This window comes from Sebastes umbrosus, chromosome 4 (assembly GCF_015220745.1).
Source record: "Sebastes umbrosus isolate fSebUmb1 chromosome 4, fSebUmb1.pri, whole genome shotgun sequence".
Classification (NCBI taxonomy): domain Eukaryota; kingdom Metazoa; phylum Chordata; class Actinopteri; order Perciformes; family Sebastidae; genus Sebastes; species Sebastes umbrosus.
This window is the reverse complement of record NC_051272.1, coordinates 32,193,563-32,218,634: the sequence shown is the minus strand read 5'-3', so window position 1 is coordinate 32,218,634 and position 25,072 is coordinate 32,193,563. Positions and strand designations below refer to the sequence as shown.

Here is a 25,072-nt window from a genome sequence, read left to right as displayed (position 1 = left end):
ATGAAGGTTATCTATATAGCACTTATCAAAACGAGTGCTCATTACAATGTGCTTCACAAGGCGGACATAAAAATATTAAAGGATAGAATCCAATGCCAGATACACGCACAGTTCCACATACATTTACAAACCAATATAAATAAATCCGAACATGGTCTGTAAACTACAAGTGGCCTACAGATCAGATATAAACGGGAAGTAACTACTTCTGTAACTTCCTGTAAATTCTTTGAAAGCTGCTGGAAACTGTCCGACTTGACTGCAGCTTTTAGTCACCGCACCCTGCTGCTGCCGCCTGATCTCGTCTACTTTCCACGTGAGGCGCAGTTCATCTCTAACGAGTCTAATAATACATCCATGGTCTGTGTGCGTTTTGATAGTTTGGTTATTGAATAAAATCTAAAGTGGCAGAAACGACTCGCACCGAAGCGACAACCTCCGGTGCTGAGCAGTGATGCCAATAGGGAAGTGCCAAAAACTGAAGTTCATCGAATGACCCCTTGGGCTGGCTCTAAAAGGGAGTCAGTCCCCATAGGTCCCCCCTCGTATGTTGATTATTTGACTTTTATTAACACTTTTTATTCAACAGATCTGTGTTTTAGATTTTGAATCCCCATATGTGGCCAGTTAATGCTTGTGTTGCCCTATCACTAGTTTCTTTCAGATCACTATGTGTTGTAGACTTTCAAATAAAATAGAAATGTCACAATATACAATGTTTGGTCAACTACAAAATCTTCTAAACTGATTTGTCTTGATCTTTTGCTCAAGTTTGAGTCTGTGCTTGTTTTGTACTATAGAGAAATATAAAGTTTCTTTTAAAGTTGTAGTTACTCTGCCTTTTTAAAACGTTTCTATTGTATCTCAGCAATGAATCACAGCTGAGTGGAGGAAATAGTGCTTCGATTTGAGATGGTAATGTTGAAAAGATCATTATGTCTTCCTTTTTAGACACTAAAATGTGTCGCGTCAAATTCCTCTGTGCAAGAAATTGAATAGGACAAATTATTTAAATTACAGTCTTTCAAAAAGCAAATTAATCATTGTTTGTCCTTGAATTCATAATATTTGACTCCATTATGGTCTTGATTCATTATGAGAACCAGTCCATTATGTATTTTTGGACAGTAAAAAGTGCTTTAATTGAAACATATGCAGCCTCTAATTCATTTATGAGCCAACATTTTGACATGCAATTTTGATTTTGTGACTAAAGAAATAATGTTTCCATGCCGCAGTGTGACTCATGCCATGTACACATCCTCTTTCATCTCTTTCTCTTGTGAACTCAGCGGTCAAGGCGAAATCTACCACTTTTAAATCATAAAATAAATATAAGTTAGGGGTTATTTCTGATCCTGTCCATGAGTAATCCACGACTGTTTTGTCACCAGATGGAAACAGCTCAATTTAATAGTTCTGTTGTTGTTTTTTCTCATTGGATTTAAGAGGTACTTACAAATTCATAGATATCCTATGGTGATATGGAAATTTAAATGCTTTCCTGCTGATCGCTTGTTGTGTGTCTGTCTGCTAAATTAACCGTTGTATCATTTAATGGAGGCCAATCCGACTCCTCATCACCAGATGGCGTCGTCTCAGCTGGATCCACATTAAAGACGAAAGTAGTTGGGCTGGTGTCGATGGTATGGTCTGCTTTCTTGCCATTGACTGTTGCTGTCTCCCGATGACTGCTTCCATTCTGGTTTGTGGTCATACCAGTGGCAGTATTCAGGTCTCTCCTTGCCTTTTCATTGGTTCCATTGCTATTGGCCTGGGAAGTCCGGGTGTCTCGGATGGTGCCGAAGCCGGTCTGAATCATCGATAGCGTCCTCTGGTTTCCCTCTGGCCTCTGGCAGCGGTAAAGCCCGCGAAATGCTGAGCGAAACTTCTGAGACATGGCATTGTATATGACAGGGTTTATAGCGCTGTTGGCGTAGATGCATGTCCGACAAAACAGGAGGAACCAGGCATCCAGATAGGGTGTGGACACAAAAGAGTTGATCAAAACTAACGTCCGGTAGGGCATCCACAGTAGAGCAAATAGGATCACCACCACTGCCAGCATCTTTGTCACCTGTAGGGAAGAAGCAGAGGGACTGTTCATTAAAAAAAACATTAATTAACCCTCTGAGACCCACAATAGACCTGTTTTTGTCTTTTTTTAGGGGGTACAAGGGGTCTTTAAGGGGAGATAGCAGGTCAGCAGTAGATGTCACATAGAAGTGGTGTACATCATCTGAAAGCTGGGAACCTGAAGATTAAGGACTCAGCACTGTGTGTCAAGTTCTTCTAGTCATAAATCAGAAAAAAACTAATTCATTAATTGAAATAAATTGTGAAAGTGTATAAGGGTTTTGAACATTGTGATCGAAGTATATGATGGCCATTCTCTCGCAATATTATGTCTCATAAGTTGTTGCAGCAGTTTTTGGGTTGATACCACTTGTTACACAGATTTGGTGCTAAATTTAACCATTTTTTACCACTGGAGAATTGATGGATCAATAATCCCTCCAAAATACCACATTAAGACACCAAGACCTTGAAGAACACCAAAGAAAAAGCCATGCTGGGATTTTGGATCAAAAACTTTTGACATTTTGAGATTTCTGCAAGAATCGCATTTTTCAGCGACTGGATGGCGAGCACTTTTTTGCTCAAATGCTATTATCTAATGCTAATACTCAATTGCTTCCCAGATACAACATTATGATATTTGGAGGAGTGGATGGTCACGTGTTCTGTGCTCTATGATTGGACAACGATGTCACGTGTTCATGAATTATTCATGTTCTGCCTTCGCCGTCAGAGACTGTAGGTGTTGAATGTGACCAATCAGAGAGCAGACACATCAGTCACTGTCTATTCCATCCCCGCCTCCAAAGTCTCAACTTGACAAGCGAGCGAGTTGAGCAAGTGCGAGTGTGTTTGTGCACGCGGAGCAGAAATGCTCCCTCGAGAGGATGCTTTTCCACTTGCGGATACTGTTCCTTGCGTGTGCAAGTTTTGATACTAACTAAACGCCATAAGTTTCACATTGTCTACTACAGTGCCTGACTTCCGCTTCAGCTCCTGTCATAATTACTACGTTCGCTAGAGGTCGCTGTCATGGTCTTTTATACCTTCTTTTGGTGATCTACCATGTGAATAGATGATCAAACTTACTAGTAGGTGTAGTAGGCCACTGTTGACCCTCATCTATGGTGCTTATAGCGACTGACCTATTTAATAGCCTGACAACAGTCTACTACACAGTGGGTGTGCTATTCCTAAATGTGGCTTTTATTGATGTGCTCCTTGGCCTTTGAAGTAACGCTTTATAGTAAGCTAATTAGCCGACATGCTAATGATTGAAGCTTACGTTAGAGACTATAAATAGTAAACTGTCTATTGTAATCATATACCGTACTGGCCCAAATAACAAGTAGACAATGACATTTCACAACAGCAGACATTATTTTTGAATGGAGAGAGTACCGCTATAGCGCTGATTTGTAGCCTTACTGTCGCAAGGCTAGCGAGTCTTCCCAAATAGTGTTTAGTTAGCCAACTGTAACCTTTATTTTCTCCAGAAACAGACTGGGGACTATGTTCGTGTGGGACTGTGTTCATGCATTAAGCGTTGAGTCAGTGACAGCCACCTAAGCAGGTAGTTAAAAGGGAAAAACTCATGCACAACAGAGTGTTTAATTGAACATGAAGGAGGCGGGAGGAGAGTTTTCCAATTATCTCTGCGCTGCCGTAGTGAGACAGAAAGCATCGGGTTGACATTTTGAATATGCATATTATGACTGTAATTATGTGGTGGCAGGATACTTGACTCCAGCATTACAAACAAATCAGATTTTTTTGCTAACAACAGCATCCTCCCAGACAGAATCCAGAATCCAACGGACGCACAGTTCAGCCCACTGAGCCGAAGAATTCACATTTAGCATCTGATGCTATCATCTCACCCGGGGGGCAACGATGACCAAGCTTCCCCATCCCTCTTCTTCCACATGCACTCGAGGAGATCACAGACATGAAGAAACTCTCAAAGATTAAAACTACACAATCTCACACCACACTGTATTAATATCTAATCATAAAAGTGCCATTCTTTGGCATACACAAGTTTATCAAACTCCTATCAGATTGAGTTGGCCTATCAAACGATGAATGAAAGAGCACGAAGTGGCTATTGAAGAACTGAGAGAGCAAAATCATCTGCGGTATTAAGGAAACTTCAATGTAAATCGTAAATCACATTATGCAAATCTCCTGCTCCTAGATGGAGCCCCTTGAACACACGAGATAAGGATCTTCTCTCTGCTCTCGCTTGAGAGTTCAGTCTCACCGAGGCCTGTGTTCACGCAGAGACAAGCACACTGTGACACAGAAACAACTATGTTAAAGGTTGCATGGGAAGGTAAAGCACTCAAGACCCATTCAATTAAAGTGTTATTATTTAATCTGTGACTTTGTACAACCTGAAGATGCAATTCTTAGCATCCAGCAGTCCAAAGGTAAAATTGCTTTTCTGCAGAGCCATTGTTTGATGACCAGCAATTAAAGCACTTTCACAAATTAGATGGGCATAAAACCCTCCAAGCTGAATCATAAGTACAACACATGACCCACTGTGTTAAATAGAAAAGATCTGGTTGTTTGATAAAAAGTCAAAAGTACAAGCCCATATACGCCTCTGGTTACAGCTGGTAACAACAAGTGAGTTCTAATAATACAGATCTCATAGTAACCGCTGGGGAAATGCTCATTGAGTGGCTACTTTGTCAGAAATACAACAGAAACTAAGAGAAAACTCCTGAGTTGAGCGGCTTTGCATTGTAGGCTTCTCTGATAGACGTTTGCTTCAGAGCAGCTGAGGATCTTGGGTGTTGTAGTGTTACCATGCCAAAAAACATGATTTCACAGAACCAGGCCTGGAATTTTATCACTTTAGGGGCAAGGCCACTTGGCTTCTGTTGTTGTCAATTTTTTGAGGGCACAAAGGCCAAATGCCAGAGCAGCAAGGCCATCAAATAAAACAATGATTTTAAGTCCATGGAAATAATTAATTTAATATAATATTTAATACAACTATCAGCGAAATAAATACATCAAAAAAGCAAAATAGTTATTCACAAAATAATGTATTGGTATTAACAGATTACCAATATTTGTAAGTTGCTTGTTGAATACTTTGTTGTGCTGTAGCCTACAGACAGTTAATACTGTTAAAAGTCCAGTTATGAACGACATGGATCAAAGATTTGTGGATGTGTTTTGTTAAAAATAAATGTATCCTCGTAATTATTTTGTATCTATATTTCACATAGGCCTACAGTACCTGTTAGCAGGAGGAGAACGCTTTCATTTCTTTTCCTTCTTGAAAGACTACAGAGGTCAATAATAGACTAAGTGCACAGCAGAGCGGAGAGCTACTTCTATAGCATACTTGCCAACCCTCCTTATTTTCCCGGGAGACTCCCATTTTTCTCCGCCCTCTCCCGGATTCCTCCCGGGGTCACAATTCTCCCGCATTTCTCCCGATTTATTACGACGGAGTATTAGGGCCACATTGAGGGGGAAAAAATCTGAGATTTCGAGAATAAAGTCATAACTTTATAAGCTCTTCTGTTTCCACCCGGACGGCAATAGAGCTACAGCAAATGTGTTTTCCCGGCAGAGGAGAGCTGCTCGCAACACCGCAGCGGGGTTTGAGCTACGTTTGACCCACATCACAGCATCACAGCAAAGCCGTCAAGGTGTGGCGCAAGCCGTTGGAAATATCAAGTTTCAGAGCGCAGTGGTGCCGTTGTCACGTTATGTCTGAAAGGCCTTCAGTGAGTGAGAGAAGCAGAGAGAAATGGAGGGTACTAAGAGAAAGAAATACTCAAGAAGGAGGAGAAAATGAATGAATGAATGAAAACTGATGAATATTAGTTTATGCCAGATATTCACACCACACAAGTTCACACCAGAGGTGAGAATTATTCAGTTTTCTTTCCCGAGAATTAAAAGTAAGTCTATTTAACATAAAATGCTGTCGCAGTATACTTATTATTTTTGTTATTTTCATTCTTTTAAAGTCACCAGAATGCAGGAAACAAAGTCTCTGAAACTCAAATTTTTTTATTTAACTCCACATCAGCTCTGATTGGTTGTTTTCTTTCGGTCTGTGAAATCTTGCAGATGCCATCAGGAGCACCGGAGGAATTTTTTTTTCAGATGACCTGTCTCATGCACTACTGTCAGGATATAGTGACCGTTTTATATGAACACATTTTTTTATTACAAAAAAATAATGAAATAGCAATTAAACACTGGTGCGATAGGTTTAAGAATTCTTGAAATTACTACTGAAAATTAATTTCAAATGAAATGTAATGTTCGTAATAGCAAACCCTGTGTGCTACTACCGTACACACCCCAAAACTGATATTTCTTCACATTCTTTTGATAATGTTAGTTAACCCGTTTGTGCCCACAACTGACATTTTTAATTTCCTTTGGTGGAAGTGTGCTCTGAAATTTTCTAAATGGGTCAAACCATTTGGCTGAAAAGTGAGTTTTTCTTATCATACTAAATGGGACTATTGTTTCTGCAATAGACTCCATTATATTTTAGGAAAAAACAGTAGTCCCATGTGCCCAAATACAAGATATAGTATGATAAATAAATGTCTGTATCTCTGATGCTACAAGGAGCACAATCAAGTATTTGGTATTTATGAACTCACAACAAGTTGAATATCAAAGATTTGCAAACATACTGTATGCAGTGCAAAAAAGATTTCATATGGAAAACATTTAATAAACACAATGCTGGCGTTTTTCCTAATTTTTCAAAAATCCCGACTTTGACCATTAATAAAAGTGTGATTTTTCATGTGATCTAAAAATGTAAAAGTTTTACTGTTAGATACTTGCCCAAAGAACCAGATTTCAAGACTTTTTACCAATCAGAATAAAATGTTGTGGAATTTTTCCTTATCATACTAAATATAGTCTTTGGGCACAAATGGCTTCATTTTTTTGAATGTTTTAAACTAAAATTCTGGCCAGATCTTACGCGTTAAGAGGAGCAAAGCTTTACAGTGATTCAGTCATAACCTACTTGGGTGAAGTTGAAAGAAATACAGGCCAATCCCTTTTCTTATTGTTCAAATATAAGAATATGTGAACATTTTTGTACAAAAAAATCTCTGTGCAGTACTATGGCTTTTCAATTGCTCTACAACTTTTGAAAGAATAAAATGTGGACCCAAAACTAGTCCCTTCTGGACTAAAAAATAACTTTGCCGTAACCCTTCTGAGTGGATAAAAGCTTATGAAGGTAAATGCTTTCAAGACTGAAAAAGCCTGAGAGAGAATGTATTCTACATCCAAGAGCATAGAGACAAAGCAGCAACATCGTGTAACCTAGAGAGGCAGGGCTTTCTCAGTAAGAAGGCTCTTTGACTGCTCAGCCTGAGGAAAAGAAGCCATTACTGCCATGATTGCCTTCAGGGCCTCGTAAAAAGCCAGGACGGAGAGCCGACAAGAGGCCACTTTTCTGAGGCAATGGATAGCAGGGACATCATCACCATGCTGAGAGGGAATCATGACCTCTATATTCCCAGCAGATCACACGCACAGCAACAGACGTGACCTGGGTCAAATGTGACTAAAGTTATCGCACAGCAATCATTTGATAGGAAAGACAAGATTCGACAGCAAGGAAAGAGAGCGCAGCAGGGGTTAATGGGGAAGGGGGTAAATGTTGTATGAGGACAGAAACCTGTTTCCTGGAGGAGAGCGCGCTCTTTGGCCGGCCCTGGCGACCCCCCTTCCCTGCTTCAGATGCTTCCCGGCAGCTCCGACGCAACGTGGTGGCGCTGGTGTCAGGATGGTTGGGCAGAGGGCTGGAGGGACACAAGCAGCATGTTACATTTGTTGGTTGGTTTTGTTGGTTGGTCGAAATCCTGCAAAAAGGCTAAACTGATATGGGTTCTGTCCTTATGTCATATGTCATATAGAGTGCTACAGGAATGGGTCCTAAAACCCGGAAATGAGTTAGCATTTTAGCACTTCCAATTCCCTCGTCTGGAAGTCAATGGGTTTTTAGTTAGATGCCTGAAATAAGGTCTGTGGTTAACACAAGCTGAAGAGATATTAATGTTTTGCTCTACGACATAAAATACATCAATAAATATCCCACTCGTGAATTTTTAAGCCTTTATGTGTCTTAGAAAAGGCGGTTGCTAACAAGTGTCTAAATGAGACTACTAAACGTCATCACGTCGACTCGTCCTCCTATACAGCCTCGTTGCGTATACTCACGCTCATGTGACCGTGGTGGTGTAGTTCGTTTATAGCCTAACGTTAACCTTTTACTTCTGCCGATTGCGTTCACGCTTCAAGAATCATAGAAGTGCTGTTCATTTGTGAAGATTATCTTGCTGAACAAAACATGTAAATATCATATACTTGTGTTTGTCAAAGAGTTTATTATTCTGTAATAATACAAAACCCAATGGTACAAACCCATTGGCTTTTAATCGAGGGAACCAGGGTGATGCTAACTTCCTGGTTGGCCCAACAAAAGTACGTCATCCCTGGAGCACTCTATACACAGGCTGCATTTCCATCAGTGTCAGTTGGTTAAAGCTTCAGTAGGCAGTATATTTTTGGCATCCTTGGGCAAAAACTCCATAATAACCTTTCAGCATATTGTAATTCAAGTGTTCTGAGAGAAAACTAGACTTCTGCACCTCCTCTTGGCTCTGTTTTCAGGCTTTAAAACATCTAGCCCGTGACGGGAGACTTTTTAACCAATCACAGGTCATTTCAGAGAGAGAGCATTTCTATTGGCTGTGCTCCAGTCATGTGACAATGGCGGTGGCGTCACAAACTTTCTCATTTTACAGCTAAACAGTATACTACAAGATGATTCTGAAAACATTTGAGGAGAGAAATAGACATTACAGTAACAGAATATCAATTAATATTTGATCAGCACTGCCTAGTTTGACTGTTTGATCTGAGTTTGTGAGTGACTGACAGCTGCTCAGAGACGGCAAGGCTCCAGCTCGGCTCTGATTGGTTGTTTTCCTCCAATCTGTGAAATCTTGCAGATGCCATTAGGTGCACCGGAGGACACCGGAGGATTACCAGATTACCAGATTAACAGATTACCTGTCTCATTCACTACTCTCAGGATACAGTGATCGTTTTATAAAAATAACTCTTTTTTAAATCACATTTACTCCAATCTGTCTACTCCAGTTTTGATGTCAGTAATCTTGCATCTAAAGCGAGTTTTCAACTCTCTGCAAGCAGAGTCAGAGATATCCTGACTTTTAGTCCCTAGCATGGGTCAATATCCAAAACCACTGGAGCCTAAAACCACTGGAGCCTAAAGGGTCTTTCATTTCAGTCCGCCTGGTAGATACCCATCTCTTGCAAACTCCATGACTCCAGTTTGTAATGCAGGCTTTCTGTTATAAACCTTCAAGGCCAAGCCTTCGTCATCATCAGAGTCATTCTCTCAGACTTGACAAAGTTCCCCCAGAGCCACAGAAGGCATTATACAACTCTGTTCACAGGCTGAGTAGTACTCATGATGAATAAACAGAGACATAACATGTGTAAAATGGGTGGAGTAACTCTTATTAATGAATGAATTAATGTATTAATATGGTTTGAAACATATTTTAAAGTACCTGAGGTAGAGGATCCGTGCTATCAAGCCGTACAGCACGATGGCAACGAGCAGCGGGATGACGTAGAAAATGGCAAAGTCTATGAGGTAGATGGGCAGGTAGAGCTCCCGTTTCACTTTGTAGCCACACTGCACATGTCCGTCCTGGCTGACCTGAATGCCACACAGTTATCATAGAGACGCTGTAATAAAACAGGCTAGTGGCTCTGGGCTGAGATGCACATAATAATCTCTCACATCTCAACACAATGATACTACTCTCAGAAATGGCACAGGGCTCTTAAAAAGCTTTTCACATTCCCCTGCAGTTGAACCAGTACATAGACAAAAGAGGATTGGTAATTACAAATGTTTTATTCCTCTGACCATGACTCATGTACTTCCTGAAACACGATGCAGACCCTGTGAAGGGTACTGTTTTATTTATATAGCCCACAAGTGTGTTCACATAGCAATTTAGCCATGTAAATACATATATAAAAAAACATATGTTTGTACCCTCATTTCATTATAAGTATTTTTACAGAGAAAATGATTGTGGCCACAGCACACACTCACACACTTATCATATACCTTATTTTTGAATCTGTAGTTGAGGGTTACTCTGCGGTGGCCCTCAGCCAATTAAACCATCCATCCATCCATCAGTGTAGCAGTGTATTTATCTAACCTGAATGTCCACCAGGAAAAACCACAGCATACAGTAGATGCAGGTGAAGATCCAAACTCCAGCAATGATCCGCTTGGCCCGGGACACTGTGCACACTGTCTGAGCCTTCATTGGATGGCAGATAGCTATGTACCTGCATGCAAAGAGGAAATGGACGGTTCAAACACAACCATGGCTGTAAATATTTTAACTGCCAACAATCTGTTGGTAAGTAGATACCCCTCCCATTTTTTAAGGTATCTAAAAATCTGCACTTTAGCAGTGACTGTGGGAAATGACGCCTCCTCTCTAGCTAAACGTTAAGCTAAGATTCGTGTTTTATGCATCATGAGTTTTGCTGGATATTAATTTATTCATCTATGCAGTTGGCATGACAATTGTAAATACAGGGAGAGACTGTTGTACGAGGGTTTTTTATATCTAGGAGGTAGGTATATTCTGAGGTCACAGATGAGGCACAGATGAGGCACAGATGTAACGCAGATGTCTAAAACCAATTCTTTTAGTTAAGGCTTTGAAATCTGACCTGCAAATCACCAAACTGTGCAAATAGGCTTTCATAAACACTGGTATAATCCTTGAACATACCAGTGGTTTCCATAAAAAAATAGAATATTTTTAATCAAAACTCCGCCAAGGTGCGTGACTTTAAAAATAGATCACAGCTCACAGCTGGTGGTGCCGTGAGGTGGTCGGCTTATTATTAACACGGTGTGTTTCCGTGTAACGTATCGGCGGATGACTCTCTCATTCAGCAGCCTTGTTATGTCTGTATAACGTTACACTACGTTGTCTCTCATCCCGTCATCTACCGCTTTTTTCTTTCTTACCACGGACGGCCAGCAGCTCCCGCACACACATCCACACACGTATCTCTCTGCTCGAAGAAGGAGGCGGGGTCACGCGTCATCACTCACACTGCACATGTGTTATACCCTGTGGTCTTAATGCTCAGGCTGATCGGAATTCCTAAAAATATTCCTGAATCCAAATCCTGATCCGGATCGCCACCAAAATCTAATGGATTATTCATTGTGCCACACCCCACCCTTCAAAAAATGTCATTCAAATTCATCCCAGACTTTTGGAGTAATCCTGCTAAGAGAAGGACAAACAGACAGACAGACAGACAGACAAACCAACAAACCAACGCCGATGACACCAATACTAAGCCGAGCAATAAGCCGAGACCATTGACTTGCATCACTGACTCCCTCACATGTAAAGCATAAATTAAACACTTGTCTTCTGTAATGCAAATTAAAAGACAAGCACTCTCCAGTAAAAGTAAAATGAATGCCAATAACAACGCAAAACAGTACAATCCAGTAAAAGCTGTACTGAGAACAGTTCTATTTGGTCGTCAGTCCATCCTCACCTCTCCACAGTGAAGGCAGTGATCGAGCAGGAGGACACGTTGATGCCCAGGTACTGAAGGTAGGTGATCCCCAGACACCCAGCGTGGCCAAAAACCCACGTGCCTGTCAGACTGTCCGACACGTTGGGCAGCCCCGCCGCCACCAGCACCGTCAGGTCAGCTATGGCCAGGCTGACTAGGTAACAGTTGGTGGGTGTCCTCATGTGGCGTGTGGTGAAGACCACAAGGACCACCATGATGTTCCCAACGATGCCCGCACCACACACCAGCAGGACCAGGAACACCGACACCGTCTTGTATTCCAACGACTCAGAGACGGCGTCGCTGTGACTCAGAGAGATGTTGGTTGGGGTGTCGATTCTGGAGCTCACGTTGTTGGTCATATCTGCTAGCAGCTGGCTTTTTATATATACAGTAAGTGTTTGTTAATCACAAGTTACGTTCATTTGATTAAAGTGATGAAGAAGTGTCGCCATGTTTTTTCTCCTTCATTTAGAGCATTAACTCTCATTTAGAGGCCAGTCCAGTTCAAAGAAAATAAAAGCACTGTGCTTGTTTTTCTTGTCTTTGATATTTCCTTCTGTCATTCACCTTCACTGCTTCAGTTTAGCTAATGAAGAAGAGTGAAAAACAATAACACATCGAATATGATCCCAGGGCTTCCATTGAGTCACCTAGAAATAGAAAATGAGTTCAATTAGTTGGACACCCAAAATGGTCACAAATGTGTATTACATGATCTACAAATGAAAAATAAGAGTTACAAATGTGTACGATTTGTGCATAATTTTGGGTACTCACAAATGTGTGTTCCAATCTACACACAAACACCAATCAATTTGAACACATGTAAAACATCACAACCTGAATAAATATTGACTTCACAGATCTGATCATTTCGCTTTTGAAAAGCTTCCTGTGTGCGCACGGATCGCCTGATACGCACAGATCAGGATAAATGGAGAAAACCCACGCTGTCATGGGGAGAACATGCCAACTCCACACAGAAGGGCCCCCAAGCTGGGTTTGAACCTGTGACCCTCTTGCTGTGAGGCGACAGTGCTATCAATGTTGATTAACATTTCGTTTAAAAAAATATAACCTCACCAGTTGACTCATCTGATTTATTGATCTCAGCATGCCATTGTGTAAAATAACGCTTACTGCCTATACATTGTCGCCACTTTGTGGCCACTATTGCAACATATGCATTTCTAATCCATAGATATTTATATCTCTGTGTGTCTCTCTTCAGCTTTTTTTGGACGAAAATATCGTATCTCGTTTTTCTTAAAGCAATATCGTCCGTAGGGGAATTTCAATATTGAAACTTGGCTTGGGTCTTGAGGAGTTTTAGCAATTGAATTATTCACCAACAAATAAACTGCACCCACACTGCACTGCTACGTTCACAGCTATAACGTTATTAATAACTTACTCACTGTCACACTCTCTCTCTCTCTCTCTCTCTCTCCCGCAGACGCGCTAATGTTATTCCTTATAACATTATATAAAGATATAAAAGAGTTAGTATAAAGAGTTATTCCTTTAAAGTTTGATACTTGTATAGCACATTTTAGTTGTAAAAACATCTCAAAAATACATTTAAAAAAAAGATTTCCTGGTGCTTAGGCCTGGCGGGGAGGAAACTAGACCCAGTGGGCCTTGCAATACACTGGTGGAAACCCTGGTTTGGTGTATTTTATGCATGTTTGTAATCCCGAGGGGTTTGGCTGTGCAAGGTCCTATCTGTGCAATTGTTTGAGACATAATAACAGCTTGTGAATTTTTTTCTTATCAAGGGTAAATTATAGACCTGGATAAATAGCTTCCATTTAGAAAAAAACAACAACAATAAAAAAAACATCAGAATCCCTAAATTAAAAACCGAATACCTACCCAATGAACGAATATCCGATAACAACTCATACCGCTGCACTCTCATATTAGTCTGGGTTGACGACCTTCAGAGTGCATTTTTGCACAGAATGAAGATTGGAATTGCATCAGGAAAGACTCTCTTCGTGGCCAGTGTGAAGAGGAGGTGATTCAGCCATGCTGTCCTAATCAAAAACTGGCATAGGGAAATGTGGATGCAATCAAGGGAAATGAAATATACCCTTTGTCAAAGACCAAAATGTTGGTCAAGGGGACATTTCTGACATGATGGTGGTGCTAAAGGGAAGGTCAGGGGGGTCACCAAAAACACTAAAAATCATCCTTTGGCAACCATGAATAGCCACAACAAATGTCATGGCAATACAGCCAGTAATAAAAGAAAAGTAATAAAATAGATCTTGCTCCGAGGTATTGGACGTACCAACAGATCAGCTTGAGAGCAGATTGAGAGTCGGAGCAGAAACTGTTACTGGTATTCAAATGAGCCATTATGGTGCTGCTGAGCATGCAGTGTAACAAATAACCCCTAATACAGCACTCAAGGCGTAAACACACTCAATGAGTGCATTAAGATCATTTTAACTTAATATTCTGGCAAAGCACACCCCTCATAATGCACTTATGATGCCTCCTAGTGCATTTCTGGTAAAGCTACAGCCACATTCCTAAAATCCTGAATAGCATAAGAATTTGTGATTAAAGCCATTTCTTAAACTATAAATACTTAATCAGATTTTAAGGTTATCAGAGGACAAAGTGTGAGCCAGCTTTTTCTCATCTAAAGAATCCTGAGGTTTGTTTTGAGGTTTCACATTCCGCTGAAATCTAATTAACCAGTGTGCAACACTGTGAAACTCTACAAGGCATCTGTTGCTCTTTCACTCATCTCCCAGCCCGGTCACACACACATATTGGACCTCCCCTCCTGAGGGCTGCCTCTAATAAATTGAGGTGGACATGAAATGAAAAGTAATTTAGTTGCACCATTCTGCCATCAATCAGACTGCATCCACTCTCCATTCCATTACACACGCACATCAACTCAGTAAAGCTGATCTTCTGCACATTTCTGACTATCCATCATGCTTGGCTGAGTTGCCTCAGGGAACTCTGTTAAGTTGGAGTGCTTCCTGCTGGACCGAGGTTTACATACACAGATGCAAACTATCTTTTCAACATGATAAATAAATAAAGGGGAAGAGGCAACTTATCACTTTAAGATCTTACATAAACATATACATATTGATGAGTTTTGTCTTAAAGGAATAGTTTGACATTTTGAGAAATATCAAACCCATATCTGTACGATCAATATGAAGCTACAGCCAGCAGTCAGTAAGCTTAGCTTAGCACAAAGAGTGGAGGCACGAGGGAAAAGCTGGGCTGCGGTCGAAAAGTCAAAAAATGACGTCCTGTCTTTTCCTAACCACTTTTCCTTGACTTTGATGGAAAACGTCATGAGGTCAAAGAAAGATGACAATTCAGAAGGACAAAAAGACAAACGTGGTGTTAAGAAAATCTGACTGCACTTACACTAGACTCTGTAATTATGATGCGACGTCGGCAAATTTTAGTTACGTGGTAAAACTACAAAGTTCTGAAGATGGACTACAGAAGGCTCTGCTTCCCCCCGTACATTTTTAAGTATCTCCTTCAGTGACAGAATGCTTCAGCCACAGTGTGTGTTCAAGAGAGATACCACAGGTCCTTCTGCTGATGGAACACTTTACATCAACATTTAATAAAGGATTATCTGACCTCACGTGGACAACCAGTGAAAAACATCACTTCATTACCAAGGTTGGAATTTAAATAAAACAGGAATAACCTACAGGCTACCACAAAACTTTATATGATAAATATTTAGTTATTATTTAAGTTATGGTGAAGGAGAAGAACCATTAAATGTATATTTCTTCCTACTCCTTTTCGGACGTAATATCTATTTATGTTGATTATTTGTTTGCTATATGTTTATTTTTTTACTTATTTGTTACTTGTTCGAAATAAAGAGAAATAAAGTGAAACGAAATGGTTGTCACTGTCCACTCATATTTATCAACATGAATCCCAAATTAGTATATTTTGGATTGTGATATTAAAGAAAAGATAATGATGTTAAACGGAACATAATGCTGTGATATGCACCAAGCAGAGACACACAGACTTTTAAAAGTAATGTTTAAATGTTTTAAATAAAATGTCAACACTCTTTTAATAATTGAAGAAAGCTTAAATGTTCTATTATTTCAAATCTCCGTCAGACACTGTGCCACACCGCGCCCCCCCCCCACCCCCAAACCCCCCTCCCCCCTCCTGGTGATCGGATCGCCCATCGACGATCTCAAGTAACCATGATTGAACAATATAAAAATAGAAACAATCACCTAACCCTGACTTGAATCCAATTGTTTTGTAAAACTACACAACAATACTACAGATCTACAACATATCTAACTCAATCTGGATTTAACTCTGGACCAAAGCTTTAACATAGACACAGGTTATGCAAGTAGATTGTGGGTGGAAATAAACAAGTAAGTCTGACTTGATTACATAAATGGTTTACATTTATATGCGTAAAACGGAGCAATCACTGGTCATAAATACTTGCAGGTCACCAAACACTTCAGCGTTTTTGGATTCTTGTTAGCCGTTCAGGTAAGTCATACTTTTTAAAGGCCACATAATTGCCATGGATCACCAATCCTTAACTTTAAAGTGGTCTCATTTCCTCCCTCCCCTTTCTTCAGATCTCAGCTGCATTTATTCAATTCAGTCCACCTCAACATTAAAACTAAGCCTGACTCTCTAATTAATAGACGCCACTATTTCCTGCTTGATTTGAATTCTGCTCCAGTGTTTCCTCTCGGGATACAGTTAAAAGTAGCAAACTCAAGGTCACCAGACAAGCTGGAAAATGTCGGCGGAGAAAGAGAATGGGTTACCCCTAGCAATTAGAATAAAGATGACTTTGAGCCAGTGGCATATCCAGACTTTTTCGACTTGGAAGGCACAAATGGGGTACTGATTTATGAAGGGGTGGCATGAAGTACGTGCGTGAGTACACACACACACACACACATCAGAATAGCATTAATTCACCATTTCTGTCTCCACTACTCATATCTACTTTAATCACCAACATTACAGTCTTACAGTTTCTGACATTCCTGTTTAACATTTAATCTAAAAGATAATATACAGTACCTACTAATCACAACACAACAGAGTGGCACCATACAAATGTAATATAAAGCTTTCATACTAAGTCCTTAAAAAGAAATTGTGCCTCCAAAAGTAGGCTACATACAAAAGGAAACAATGTACATTCAAAAATACAGTGATGTACCAACAAAATTAAAATAAGCTTTGGCAGATAGGCAATCATAGTTTAGGACAAGGAGGTGGCACCTTGGGTGGCCAGTTAGATTTCAGGCTTGGCCCGCTCACCAGACACGCCCCTGCTTTGAGTAAGGCACCGAACCTACAACTGGTCCACTGCACAGTGGCCATTAGTAAACGAAGGTGTGGCATAGGTGTAACCATAGACTGTATATAAGAGGTGGACGTAGTCACAGTACGTCACCCATTGGTTTGCCGTTTTTGAAGCCTCGAATTTGGCATTTTGACCGTCGCCATCTTGGTTTTTGGTTGTCACCATATTGTTTTTTTGCAACCAGAAGTGACACCAGAGGGTGCAGCTAAGTACAACCGAACGCCCAAAAATGTTATAATTTACGTTGATGAAGTGAAAACACACTGTGAAAAAGTTAAAGTTGTAAGACAAAAACACGGACAACTCCCAGACCGGACAACAGCGTGGTAGCGACCTGTCAATCACAAGGTAGCCCCGCCCTAAAGCATCCCCTGCTTTATGGTCTATTTGACTCTAAATGGGACCATATTTTACTAAATGAACATCATGCTGTATTGAAGAAGACTTAAAACTAGCGATTGAGACCATAAACTCATGTTTACAATGTTTACTGAGGTAATAAATCAAGTGAGACTTAGGCTCATTTTCTAATAGACTTCTATACAACCAGAGGAGTCGCCCCCTGCTGGCTGTTAGAGAGAATGCAGGTTTTCATCATTGGCTTCACTTCTCAGACCTGGAGGTATTCCACTGGGTGTAACAGGTGAATGAGAATGAAAATGCATGGAGCTTAGCTGAGCCTATAGCTATAGAGTAATACAAGACAAATGTCAATAACAGTAATAGCTTGATATTGCTCAGGAAATGTATGGAAAATTGACCTATCGTCTCAGAGTTCAAGGAAATATTTTTGACATAAATTGGGAGAAGTGGATGATTTACATGAAACAAGTTACTGTTAAAATATGAAAAGAGTGCAATGAAAATGTTCCCCATGACAACTACTTGTTTTATGTTGTATTTGTATTTGTGCTACTGTCACAGATCCGAAATTATCTGAAAAACATTATCAAAAAGACAACTGTCAAATCATGCACTTCTTTCTCTCTTATTTCCTCTTTCTTTCTGTGTACCTTTGTTAGGCTAAATGAAGGGATGACATTACTGTCAGTATGGTGTGGTTGGAGCTTTGTCTGATGAACACAGCAACAGGGATTTAAAGACAGACAGAACTGATTATAAACTTCTAATTATTCTTAAAATGAAATGAATTAGCCTACCTTTAGAGTGTTTGCATCATGTCAGCTCTTCAAGCATCTTCTTCATCTCTCTTCACAAAATAAAATGCCTTCTTTGTTCCCCTGAGTGTGTGTGTTGTGTCAGTCGCTGGTTAAAGCCAGATCGGCAGCCCATGCTGTTGTCTACATACTGTACAGTACAACACAGTGCACACGCACTACTCAGCTCCGTCACACGCGCACAGACTAACGAGGGAAGCAGCACTAGTGCCTTCAAAATAAAAGCGCAATGCCTGTTGTGGAATTAGGCAACGTCACGTCTTCAGGATTAAGTCTTATTATTCAAATCTGTGAATAAAATCATTTCCCATATTATATATTATTACATTATTTTCTGTATATTATTTTTCTAGGTACATGGATGTTTGCCATATGCTCTGGGTTATGTATCTATCTATCCTAACCTTTCACAACTATCACTGTCACTATAAAACAAAGCCCAACAAATAATCTTTGAAAACAAATGTGAATAATACAGAAAAATAATGTATATCCAGGAGAACCTGAGAAAAGCACATTGGTGTGCTATGTCCTAGCCAAAACTTTGGAAATAAAATTTGACCGCAGTTTAATACAAATCATTTTTCAACCTCCATTTAAAACTCATAATTATAACATAACCACTATTGCCACTACTAACTATTTACCCCCGCCATCCCATCCGTCTATCTGCTGCCGTTATTCCACAAAACAATGTTTTTTTCTTTTTGATGGCTTGATAAGACAAGAGAAAAATCATCATTCAATAACATAATGTCATAATAAAGGCTTAATATTACAGGTGCACTGGCCCCCTCTGCCCATGCTCTATGATGTCTCATAAGTTGTTGAAGCAATTTTCGGGTTGATACCATTTGTTACACAGATTTGGTGCTAAATTTAACCATTTTTTTGCCACTTGAAAATTGATAAAAAATGATCAATAATCCCTCCACAATACAACATTAAGACACCAAGACATTGAGGAACACCATAGAAAAAGCAATGCTGTTATTTGGGATCAAAAACTTTTGACATTTTGCAAGAATATCATTTTTCAGCGATTGGATGGCAAGCACTTCTGTTGTGTAAACTGCTCAGAAACCCCCTTATTGTCAATCTAGCTAGGAAAGCCATCCATCCTCTGAATGCTCTAGGTCTGTAGTTTGTGACTGTAAAGTTTCATGAGGCTGTGATTATCCTAGAGGTCACCACAGGTCATTTTATACAGAAAGGTCAAGTTTTAAAAAATTGTCTAATTACAATGAAATGGCTACTATGGGGACTAACATCATCACACATGAATACAGTTGGGTTCATTGGATCCACAAGAGTTTCAGCTTTACAGTTATACCCAATTTATGTAATTCAAGACTTTTTAGGGACCCCAGTATGCAGAAATATTCAAACACATCATTTTAGAATAGGAGACAATAACACATTTATACTGCATGCTAAAACTGCATGCGATTATCATAAAGTGGGCATGTGTGTAAAGGGGAGACTCGTGGGTACCCATAGAACCCATTTACATCCACATATCTTGAGGTCAGAGGTCAAGGGACCCCTTTGACACGGTTGTTTCCTTGGGTTTTTATATGATATCTGGACCTTCACTCTAGCTCTAAAAAAACACTGTGTATTTCTATAGTGGGTGAATAGGTAATGATTGAGTCCATGGAACGCCATTATATGCACATGGCAGTGAGCAACTGGAAATAAAAAAGAGAAAGATGACCCAGGTAAATTAAATGTATCGCTCAGGTCTTAGAAGGCCCTTAATCCATCGCTGTCGTAGAGAGGGTATGAATACCTTAGTTTTGCCATTGTGGGAATTGTATGGGTTGTTCACCTATATGTATGATTTATTATACATAAATATTTTAAATGATATTAGAAATTATGTTAGAATGTGGTATTTAAAATAGTGCAGTATTTTAAGCTCACTGTAAGTAGCTCAACTGTAGCCTACCACATATGTTCTAAGTCCAGACAAAGATATTATAGGAATATTATACTCAAAATGATCACCCTGAACTAGTATTACTGTTTTTTTTATGATTCAGTGGGCATACTTTTGACAATATTCCTTCTGTTCCCTGAAGGAATGAAGTACAACAACTGGGCTCACAGCAGGGCTCAGTGAACTGAACAGGGGCGAGCAGGCTAGTTGTAGGTTTATTTGTAGGTCCTCTTCCCCTTTCACTAAAAAATCTAATCAGTACCTTTCATTCCCTTTCAGTCGATTCACTCGCAGGTCCATACGCATGGTTTTAGAAATAAAGAGGTCCGAAAACTGAGCTTGATAGGATAATAATAGCTTTAAAACCATGTCAGTGAGCATTAGCATAAATTATCTGTCAAGCAGGTTCATCATTCCTCTTCATCCCCTATGGGACATAAGGCTTCAATGAGCTCTCTCCATTGTATTCGGTCCTTGGCAGCATGTTGGGCCTCTCCCCATGACAGGTCCATCTTGTCCAGCTCCTGTGTCAGGCAGGTTAAACACTACAATCTGGATATACAGAAAAGGCTAATAACTGAGGGATGACAGGTCATCTGCCTTTAACACATGAATACAGGTGTCTAGTCTGGCTACGTAAGGGACAGATATCGTGTATGCTATATGTGTACATCGATTGAAAGGGATTCAAAACTGGATCATGATAGTTTTACTTTGAAATGTTTGAGAGGAAATCATGTATAGTCTATGCTCTACCTTCACTATCCACCCTCAAAACGCCTTCTGGTAGATGCTGCCTCCTGTGCCCTCCAGTTCCTGCCTCTTGTCAGGGATTCATGTGTTTAAGGGAAGCATCTCCCATCTCCAAGCAAAACAAGAATTAGTTTCATTCACTATACAGCCTTAATTGAAATCCTGATCACTCTAGAGCAAACCCAAACTGTCTTCTAAACATCACTGAACTCAAAATCAAAACGTTACAAACCAACATTACTGCATTGATGTGGTCACTGGTATCAGACTGATTGCAGTTTACAGTCCCACTGCCAGTCCTACTGTTGCATATGTTGCATTTATATATATATATATATATATATATATATACATACTGTGTATATATACTGTATATATATACTGTGTATATATACTGTGTATATATAATGCGTTCATGCAATTCTGTTTTAACGCCACTAATTTCTTTAATGCATTAACACAATCCCTAAAGCAGGCTATAAAGCAAGCGTGAAGATACTGGCATCATATGAAACTACACAATTTGATGAATCCATTGGTACCGACCATGTCGTACTAGCTTGTCATGAAGGAGGCTAAAGAACGCTCCAAACTTGCGCTAAATTTTGGCACGGAAAAACTGTCATGGCCATTTTCAAGGGTGTCACTTGACCTCTGACCTCAAGATATGTGAATGAAAATGGTATGGGTACCCACGAGTCTCCCCTTTACAGACATGCCCACTTTATGATAATCATATGCAGTTTGGGGCAAGTCATAGTCAAGTCAGCACACTGACACACTGACAGCTGTTGTTGCCTGTTGGGCTGCAGTTTGCCATGTTATGATTTGAGCATATGTTTTATGTTAAATGCAGTACCTGTGAGGGGTTCTGGACAACATTTGTCATTGTTTTGTGTTGTTAATTGATTTCCAATAATAATAAAATATATATATATATAAATATATACATACATTTGCATAAAGCAGTATATTTGAGTATTAAATACTTGACAAATCTCCCTTTAAAGTAAATTTTGAACAGATTAAAAACGTGCGATTAATTTGCGATTAATCGCAATTAACTATGGACAACGATGCCATTAATCACGTTTAAATATTTGAATCGATTGACAGCAATAATATATATATATATATATATATGCATATGTGTGTGTACAGTACCAGTCACAAGTTTGGACACACCTCATTCAATGTTTTTTCTTTATTTTCTATCATTTTCAACATCGTAGATTAATACTGAAGACATCAAAACTATTAAATAACACATGTGGAATTATGTAGGAAGCAAAAAAAGTGTAATCAAAGCAAAATATATTTTAGATTTTAGATTCTTCAAAGTAGGCACTTTGCCTTGATGAAGGCTTTGTACACTCTTGGTATTATCTTAACCAGCCTCATGGGGTAGTCACCTGGAGTGGTTTTCTTTTTTTGAAGGAGTTCCATATTCCATCTCTGACTCTTACGCAGACATCATTTGATGTAAGGTCACTGCTTCCATCTAGTGGCTAGAAGGCGACAGGATGCAGCCTTACTGTATAATGTAACTTTAGCCATTGACTGAGTCAGTACCAGTAGTAGATGTACTCAATATGGGGTGATGTGAAAATTAGCCCAGTTATATACAAATAAGTATTTCTTACTGTATAAATCAAATATCCTCTCATGTTTTTGAAACAATTAACAATAGAGATGAGGCAGTTTCATTTGGTTTGGACAAATTTCACATAAAAACATGTTACCAGGCATACTTTAAAGCTTCAATAGGCAGTATATTTTTGGCATCATTGGGCAACAATTCCATAATAACCTTTCAGCATATTGTAAGCTCTCTCTCTGGAATGACCTGTGATTGATCAAAGTCTCCCGTCATGGGCTGGATTTTTTAAAGTCTGAAAACAGAGCCATGAGGAGGTGCAGAAGTCTAGTTTTCTCTCAGAACACTTGAATTACAATATGCTGAAAGGTTATTATGGAATTTTTGCCCAATGATGCCAAAAACATTCTGCCTACTGAAGCTTTAATCATACAACGTGTTCTTCTATGGCCAGTTGTCAGGGCTAACACTAGACCAAAATGTTTTGGGCTTTCTTTGACTAAGACAAAGCTAAAATGTCGGGTTAAACTTGCGTGGACTATTGACCTCAAGAATAATAAACCTAACAATAGTTGGCAAAATGACTTGCTACAAGAACTATATTGTAGCATGTAGATTCCTGATGGTTCCCATTCAGATGCCAATAGAATTTGAAAAAAGGACAAGTAATATTCAGATCACATTTTAAGCTGTCCATGGAAAAGGCAATTGTCATTAAATAACCATTTCAACGAGCCACTGATTACATTTTGGGCAGACTGGCAATTACCTCATTAGTATTGAGAACTATTTGGGGTGATATTAAATGGTAAATGGTAAATGGGGATATTATATGGTAGATTACTGTTGAAAACATGTCAAACTATACATTAATATGGCTACTCAAAGCTGCTACAGGGCCTCTGTGACACAAACAAGATAAATCACTGAACCTTTACTTACATAGTATTTCCCAAAACCCCACAAAAACATTCATATTGTCAACCGTGTTGTTTGCAGTAATGGACAAAAACCTTTGGTTAAAGGACATTTCTGGTTTAGACAATTTACTCAATATCATATTCAAGACAAGATTGTACCATTTTGACAATTGACAAAATCTCCGCTCATGGTAAACTTGCTTGCTGTAGAGTTTTCCACTGTATATCTCAAGGTCTTCATCGGCAGATGAACACGTGAGTAAGTGGACCTTGAGGGGAGATTGTTTTGTCAACTGTTGCTTCCAAGGTCAAGAATGAACTTGTCAAGCTTAATTATACGGGTATTTGTAGTGATTTCAAAAACTGTGTCAAAATGTCATGAAATGTAAAGGACAACTTGATATTAAAAAGAATACTTTGTCCTTCACTCAGTCCTTACTGGCACACAGGGTACTAGACAAATACCTATGTTTTTGGACATGGAGAAATGTATGTAATATCCAGGGAAATTATCAAAGTATTTTCTATCCATTTAAAATATACGGAAACAAACTGAACAAGAAATTGCAGCAAAGCACCCTCAGCAATGAACACAAACTAATTTTATTTGCCGTTATAGATTCATAATATAATATAATATAATATAATATAATATAATATAATATAATATAATATAATATAATGTAATATAATGTAATATAATATCATATCATATCATATCATATCATATAATATCATATAATATAATGAATCTAAAACGGCAAATATAAGTCGTTTGTGTTAATTGCTGAGGGTGCTTTGCTGCAGTTGGGCCGCTGTCACTGAATGCAGACCAGATTTTGTTCTCCTGACCACATCACAGCGGTCAACAATCTGACCCCAGTAAAGCTCCTAGATCTGTACCTTATTCACTTCCAGCGCGGTATTTTTACCGGTCGTGACTAAAAGGGGACCCGCAAACTGCGAGAAACTCTCGCGAGACTCGCTGCCCGCCGACCTATCCTAACCTCAACCATTTGAGATCAGTGCTAAAAACCTTTATAATCTTGCGAGAGTTTCCCCCAGTTTGCGGGCTCCCATCTAGCCACTTACCCTCTTGCTTTTTCCCCCCTGGATTGTCGTATGTTGATGACGTTGAAGGTAATGGCCGCTCTCGCTGTGCCGTGAGGCGTGTTTTATTTTCTCCAGCAGAGCTGTTAGATTAACCCGATCATATTTATTACAGACTGTAAAACAAAGAAACATCATCACCAGCAGGAGAGCGCGGTTGTTGACGCAGCAGTGCTGTCTGTGAAGAGCTCCGGGTCGGCCAGGTGAATGAATAATGTGTTGCTCGGGAGCAGCTAACAGAGCTAACAGAGGCTAGCTTCAGGTTAGCTTACAGTTAGCTTCAGAGGAGGCTGCATTGTTACCTGAAAGACTGGCGAGGCTGCTACAGTGTCCGCTGCTCAGCGCTAACGCGACTGTGTCCGGTTAGTCATGCAGTTAAGATAGCCGGCTCGTGTGTTTATGTTGTTCTAGGAGGATGATCTGCTCGGTGGTTAG

The 25,072-nt window shown here is 39.6% G+C and overlaps 2 protein-coding genes across 8 annotated transcripts in view; one reads left to right on the top strand and one right to left on the bottom strand.

The window, feature by feature from the left end:
- Positions 1-25,072, bottom strand: trhr2 (thyrotropin releasing hormone receptor 2). Its single transcript, XM_037766110.1, has 6 exons — positions 24,940-25,072; positions 11,740-12,413; positions 10,362-10,494; positions 9,693-9,844; positions 7,769-7,892; positions 1-2,077 (listed from the first exon to the last, which is right to left on the bottom strand). The coding sequence occupies exons 2-6, from the start codon at positions 12,120-12,122 to the stop codon at positions 1,493-1,495; spliced, it is 1,377 nt and encodes a 458-aa protein (XP_037622038.1). The 5' UTR covers positions 12,123-12,413; positions 24,940-25,072; the 3' UTR covers positions 1-1,492.
- The window catches only part of zc3h18 (zinc finger CCCH-type containing 18), a 38,157-nt gene continuing 37,659 nt past the window's right edge, over positions 24,575-25,072 (top strand). For 5 of the 7 annotated variants that reach the window (XM_037766100.1, XM_037766107.1, XM_037766108.1 and 2 more), the window contains exon 1: positions 24,674-24,840. The gene's annotated coding sequence lies outside the window, so the exon portion shown is untranslated. The other 2 variants (XM_037766104.1, XM_037766103.1) reach the window with 2 other exon arrangements.

What these genes read in the sequence shown, in the direction of transcription:
- trhr2 (XM_037766110.1), bottom strand. Translation starts at nt 12,122, where the DNA reads ATGACCAACAACGTGAGCTCCAGAATCGACACCCCAACCAACATCTCT. An exon ending in TTTTCCTGGTGGACATTCAG is followed by an intron (nt 9,845 to 10,361) that starts GTTAGATAAATA and finishes TGTGGCATTCAG; the next exon opens with GTCAGCCAGGACGGACATGT. An exon ending in CGCTCTCCTCCAGGAAACAG is followed by an intron (nt 2,078 to 7,768) that starts GTTTCTGTCCTC and finishes TCTTCCCTACAG; the next exon opens with GTGACAAAGATGCTGGCAGT.